Source organism: Salvelinus sp. IW2-2015, linkage group LG26 (genome assembly GCF_002910315.2).
Source record: "Salvelinus sp. IW2-2015 linkage group LG26, ASM291031v2, whole genome shotgun sequence".
In the NCBI taxonomy this organism is placed as follows: domain Eukaryota; kingdom Metazoa; phylum Chordata; class Actinopteri; order Salmoniformes; family Salmonidae; genus Salvelinus; species Salvelinus sp. IW2-2015.
The window spans coordinates 6,469,360-6,475,782 of NC_036866.1; the positions used below are offsets into that span (position 1 = coordinate 6,469,360).

At 59.6% G+C, this 6,423-nt stretch overlaps 1 protein-coding gene across 1 annotated transcript in view; it reads right to left on the reverse strand.

Annotated features, from left to right (window-relative positions):
• Positions 1-3,302: 3,302 nt before the first annotated feature.
• The window catches only part of LOC139023087 (uncharacterized), a 3,354-nt gene continuing 233 nt past the window's right edge, over positions 3,303-6,423 (reverse strand). Inside the window, exons 2-5 of the mRNA XM_070435378.1 lie at positions 5,181-6,086; positions 4,824-5,048; positions 4,034-4,688; positions 3,303-3,807 (exon numbers count right to left, since the gene is read on the reverse strand). Coding sequence (XP_070291479.1) covers positions 3,303-3,807; positions 4,034-4,688; positions 4,824-5,048; positions 5,181-6,086 — 2,291 coding nt within the window. The remainder of the gene's footprint in view (positions 3,808-4,033; positions 4,689-4,823; positions 5,049-5,180; positions 6,087-6,423) is intronic.

Genomic DNA, 6,423 nt, shown 5'->3' on the forward strand with positions numbered 1-6,423 from the left:
TCCCCAGGTCAACAAAGCCCCCGTCCACTGTTCCCCAGGTCAACAACGCCCCCGTCCCACTGTTCCCCAGGTTTCACAACGCCCCGTCCACCTGTTCCCCAAGGTCAACAACGCCCCGTCCCACTGGTTTCCCCAGGTCACACACGCCCCGTCCACTGTTCGCTCATGGTAACAACAACGCCCCGTCCCACTGTTCCCAGGTCAACAACGCCCCCGTCCCACTGTTCCCCAGGTCAACAAAGCCCAGCTCCCCAACTCTTCTCACCGGGTCAGTGGAACCGCCCCAGTCCCATCTGTTCCCCACGTCAACAACGCCCCAGTCCCACTGATCCCCAGGTCAACAACACCCCCGCTTCCCACTGATCCCCAGGTCAACAACAACCCAGTCCCACTGTTCCCCAGGTCAAAACGCCCCCGTCCCACTGTTCCCACGTCAACAACGCCCCCAGTCCACGTTCCCAGGTCACAACACCCCGTCCATGTTCCCCAGGTCCAAACCCCCCAGTCCCACTGTTCCCCAGGTCAACAACAGCCCGCCGTCCCACTGTTCCCAGGTCAAACAACACCCAGTCCCACTGTTTCCCCAGGTCAACAAAGCCCCAGTCCCACTGTTCCCCAGGGTCAGTGCCGCCCCGTCCCACTGATCCCCAGGTCACAACCCCGTCCCACGTTCCCAGGTCAACAACACCCCCGTTTCCACCTGTTCCCCAGGTCAAAACAAAAGCCCCAGTCCCACTGTTCCAGGTCACAACACCCCGTCCCACTGTTCCCCAGGTCCACAACGCCGCCGTCCCACTGTTCCCCAGGTCACACGACCCCAGTCCCACTGTTTCCCCAGGTTCCAAAACGCCCCAGTCCCACTGATCCCAGGCAGGTCAACAACACCCCAGTCCCACTGATTCGCCAGTGTCAACAACACCCCGTCCCACTGTTCCCAGGTAACAAAGCCCAGTCCCACCTTGTTCCAGGTCAAAACACCCCCGTCCCCCTGTTTCCCAGGTCAGACAACGCCACCCCGTCCCACTGTTCCCCAGGTCAACAACACCCCAGTCCACTGTTCCCCAGGGTCAACAACGCCCCTCCCACTGTTCCAGGTCAACAACACCTCTAGTTCCCACACGTTCCCCAGGTAAACAACACCCCAGTCCCACTGTTCCCCAGGTTCAACAAAGCCCCAGTCCACTGTTTCCCCAGGTCAGTGACCGCCCCGTCCACTGATCCCCAGGTCAACCAACACCCCGTCCCACTGTTCCCAGGTCAACAACACCCCGTCCCACTGTTCCCCAGGTCAACAAGCCCAGTCCCCCACTGTTTTCCCCAGGTCAACAACACCCCGCCACCTGTTCCCCAGGTCACAACACCCCCGTCCCACTGTTCCCAGGTCCAACAACGCCCAGTCCCACTGTTCCCCAGGTCAACAACACCCCAGTCCACTGTTCCACAGGTCCAACAACCGCCCCGTCCGCACTGTTCCCCAGGTCAACAAAGCCCCAGTCCCACTGTTCCCCAGGTTCAACAACGCCCCCGTCCCACTGTTTCTCCAGGTCAACAACACCCCCGTCCCACTGTTCCCACAGGTCACAACGCCCGTCCCACTGTTCCCCAGGTCAAACTAACGCCCCCAGTCCCACTGTTTCCCCAGGTCAACAAACACGCCCCCCGTCCACTGTTCCCAGGTCAACAACGCCCCAGTCCACTGTTCCCGCAGTTCAACAACACCCTGTCCCCACTGTTCCAGGTCAACAACACCCCTGTCCCACCTGTTTCCCAGGTCAACAACACCCCAGTCCCTGTTCCCATTCAGGTCAACAAACCCCCGCCACGTTCCCAGGTAAAACGCCCCGTCCACTGTTCCCCAGGTCAACAACGCCCCCGTCCACTGTTCCCCAGGTCAAAACAACGCCCCAGTCCCACTATTCCCAGGTCAACAACGCCCCCGTCGCCACTGTTCCCCAGGTCAACAACACCCCAGCCCCTGTTCCCAGGTCAACAACGCCCTCCGTCCCACTGTTCCGCCAGGTCAACAACCCCACCGTCCCAATGATCCCCAGGTCAACAAAGCCCCAGTCCCATGATGTCCTAAGTCCACTGATCCCCAGTCCGCACCGTTCCACAGGTCAGTTGACCGACGCACTGTGTGTCTTACGAATGACAGCTCACACCTCAGAGTGGTGAACAATAGGTGCTTTATTCCGAGACATGCTTAAAGGGTCTCTGATAATGGAGAATGATTCAGTCGATACACATGTCGCATCCAGGATGTCAATAATGCCAATGTTTTTCTTGCAGTACTTCTGAAGGAATAAAAGAGCGAGTGGAGGGGTTCAACAACCGGGGAGAAGGGCTTGGCTGCTGGTTGCATGGCAGGTGAAGGGGAAAGACGGGCCGCCTAGAGCCAGCAGGTAAAGCCTCACTGTCGCTCCAATCATTTCAAAAGAATGGAAAGGAATGAGTGTGTGAAATACTTCATGTATGGGTTTCGTGCCCAGGCTCTGTCGCAGCCGGCCGGACCGGACGTGGGGCGAGAGCACAATTAGCCTAAGCGTCGTCCGGGTTAGGAGGTTTGGCCGGTAGGGAATCCTTGTCCCATCGGCACCAGCGACTCCTGTAGTGGGGCTCGGAGAGACGAAGGTCTAAGCCATGCGTCTCCGAAACACAACCCACCAAGCCGCACTGCTTCTTAACACAGCGCGCATCCAACCCGGAAGCCAGCCGCACCAATGTGTCGGAGGAAACACTGTGCACCTGGCAACCTTGGTTAGCGCGCACTGCGCCCGGCCCACTACAGGAGTCGCTGGTGCGCGATGGGACAAGGATATCCCTACCGGCCAAACCCTCCCTAACCCGGACGAACGCTAGGCTAATTGTGCGTCGCCCCACGGTCCGGTCGCGGCCGCCTGCGACAGAGCCTGGGCACAACCCATCCATGAAGTATTTCACACACTCATTCCTTTCATTCCTTTGAAAATGATTGAAGCAGTACGTGAGGCTTACCTGCATGGCTCTAGGCGGCCCGTCTTTCCTTCACCTGCCATGCAACAGCAGCCAAGCCCTTCTCCCCGGTTGAACCCTCCACTCGCTGCTTTTATCCTTCAGAAGTACTGCAAGAAAAACATTGGGGCATTATTGACTCCTGGATGACATGTTATCGACTGAATCATTCTCCATTAGTCAGAGTACCTTTAAGCATGTCTCGGAATAAGCACCTATTGTCACCACTCTGAGGTGTGAGCTGTCATTCGTAGACACACAGTGCGTCGGTCACTGACCTGGGGAACGGTGGGACTGGGGATCAGTGGGACTTAGGAATCCGTGGGACTGGGGCTTTGTTGACCTGGGATCAGTGGACGGGGGCGTTGTTGACCCTGGGAACAGTGGGCCGGGGCGTTGTTGACCTGGGAACAGTGGGACTGGGGTGTTGTTGACCTGGGGAACAGTGGGAACGGGGCGTTGTTGACCTGGGGAATGTGGACTGGGGCGTTGTTGACCTGGGGAACAGTGGGACGGGGGCGTTGTTGACTGGGGAACAGTGGGACGGGGCGTTGTTGACCTGGGGAACAGTGGGACGGGGGTGTTGTGGTGACTGGGGAACAGTGGACTGGGGGTTTGTTGACCTGGGGAACATGGACAGGGGTGTTGTTGACCTGGGGAACAGTGGGACAGGGGGTGTTGTTGACCTGGGGAACAGTGGGACTGGGGGCGTTGTTGACCTGGGGAACAGTGGGACGGGGGCGTTGTGACCTGTGGGACAGTGGGACGGGGGCGTTGTTGACCTGGGGAACAGTGGGACGGGGGCTGTTGTCTGACCTGGGGAACAGTGGACGGGGGTGTTGTTGGACCTGGAGCAACAGTGGGACGGGGCGCTTGTTTGACCTGGGAACAGTGGGACTGGGGCTTTTGTTGACCGGGCGAACAGTGGGAACGGGGCGTTGTTGACCTGGGGAAACAGTGGGACTGGGGTGTTGTTGACCTGGGAAGCAGTGGACTGGGGCGTTTTGTTGACCTGGGAACAGTGGGACGGGGGTGTTGTTACCTGGGAACAGTGGGACGGGCGGTGTTGTTGACCCTGGGGAACAGTGGGACTGGGGCTTTGTTGACCTGGGGAAACAGTGGGACGGGGGGTGTTGTTCTGACCTGGTGGAACAGTGGACGGGGGTGTTGTTGACCTTTGGGGATCAGTGGGACGGGGGCGGTCATTGACCCCTGGGAACAGTGGGACTGGGGCTTTGTTGACCTGGGGAACAAGTGGGACTTGGGGTGTTGTTGACTGCGGGAACAGTGGGACGGTAGGGTGTTGTTGACCTGGGAACAGTGGGAACGGGGGGGCGTTTGTTGACCTGGGGAATCAGATGGACTGGGGTGTTGTTGACCTGGGGAACAGTGGGACGGGGCGTTGTTGCCTGGGAAACAGTGGCGGGGTGTTGTTGACCTGGGGAAAAGTGGGACTTGGGGCTTTGTTGACCCTGGGAACAGTGGCGACGGGGGTGTTGTTGACCTGGGATCAGTGGGCCTGGGGTGTTGTTGACCCTGGGGATCAGTGGGACTGGGGGCGTTGTTGACCTGGGGAACAGTGGGACTGGGGGTGTGCTGACCTGGGGAACAGTGGAACGGGGGCGTTGTTTGACCCTGGGGAACGTGGGACGGGGTGTTGTTGACTGGGGAACAGTGGGACTGGGGCTTTGTTGAACCTGGGGAACAGTGGGACGGGGGTGTTGTTGACTGGGGAACCAAGTGGGGACGGGGGTGTTGGTTGACCTGGGGAAATCAGTGGGACGGGGGCGGTCACTGACGCTGGGGAAACCGTGGACTGGGGCTTTGTTGACCTGGGGAACAGTGGATGGGCTGTTGTTGACCTGGGACGTGGGACGGGGGCGTTGTTTGGACCTGGGGAACAGTGGGGAACTGGGGTGTTGTTGACCTGGGGAAACAGTGGGACGGGGGTGTTTGTTTGACCTGGGGAACAGTGGGAACTGGGGCGTTGTTGCGTGGGGAACAGTGGGACGGGGCGTTGTTGACCTGGGGACAGTGGGACTGGTTGTTTGTTTGACCTGGGGATCAGTGGGGACGGGGGGTGTTGTTGACCTGGGATCAGTGGGACTGGGGCGTTGTTTGACGTGGGGAAACATGGGACTGGGGCGTCACTGGGACCGGGGAAGAGTGGGACTGGGGCTTTGTTTGACCTGGGGAAGCATGGGACGGGGGCGTTGTTGCCTGGGGAACAGTGGGACGGGGGCGTTGTGACCTGGGGAACCAGTGGGACGGGGGGCGTTTGTTGACCTGGGGAACAGTGGGACGGGGGCGTTGTTGACCTGGGGAACAGTTGGGACGGGGGCGTTGTTGACCTGGGGAACAGTGGGACGGGGGCGTTGGTTGTTTACTGGGGAACAGTGGGACGGGGGCTTTTGTTGACTGGGGAACAGCTGGGACTGGGGCGTTGTTACCTGGGGATACGTGGGACTGGGGCGTTGTTGACCTGGGGAACAGTGGGACGGGGGCGTTGTAACCTGGGAACAGTGGGGACGGGGGGCGTTGTTTGAACCTGGGGAACAGTGGGAACTGGGGCGTTGGTTGACCTGGGGAACATGGGTGGGGGTGTTGGTTACCTGGGGACAGTGGGACGGGGGTGTTGTTAACCTGGGGACCTTTGGGACTGGGGTGTTTGTTACCTGGGGAACAGTGGGACTGGGGTGTGTTGACCTGGGGAACAGTGGGACAGGGGCGTTGTTTGAACCTGGGGAACAAGTGGACTGGGTGTTGTTGACCTGGGGAACAGTGGGACGGGGGTGTTGTTGACCTGGGAACAAGTGGGACGGGGGTGTTGTTGACCTGGGGAACGTGGGACTGGGGCGTTGTTAGACCTGGGGAACAGTGGGACGGGGGTGTTTGTTGACCTGGGGAACAGTGGGACGGGGGCGTTGGTTTGACCTGGGGAACAGTGGGACGGGGACGTTGTTGACCTGGGGAACCGTGGGACGGAATGGCGGTGTTTGACCTGGGGAACAGTGGGACTGGGGCGTTGTTGACCTTGGGGAACAGTGGGACGGGGGTGTTGTTTGACCTGGAACAGTGGGACTGGGGTTGTTGACCTGGGGACAGTGGGAAACGGAGGCGGTGTTGACCTCGGTGCTCACACTACTGTGTGATTGACCAGGAAAGATTGCTCTTCCAATCTTTATTGATAGACACTTATGTTACTGGCCCCTCCCTCCCTTCTCCTGACCCTCCCTCCTTTCTCTGACCCCTCTGTCCCTTCTCTGACCCCTTCCACTCCTTCCTTTCCTGACCCGTCCATCCTTCATCCTGACCCCTCCGTCCCTTTCCTCCTGACCCCTTACACTCCTTCCTCCTGACCCCTCCATTCCTTCCGCACTGACGCTCCCTCTTTTCCTCCTCAGCCCGCTCCTTTCCGATGAGTATTCCGTG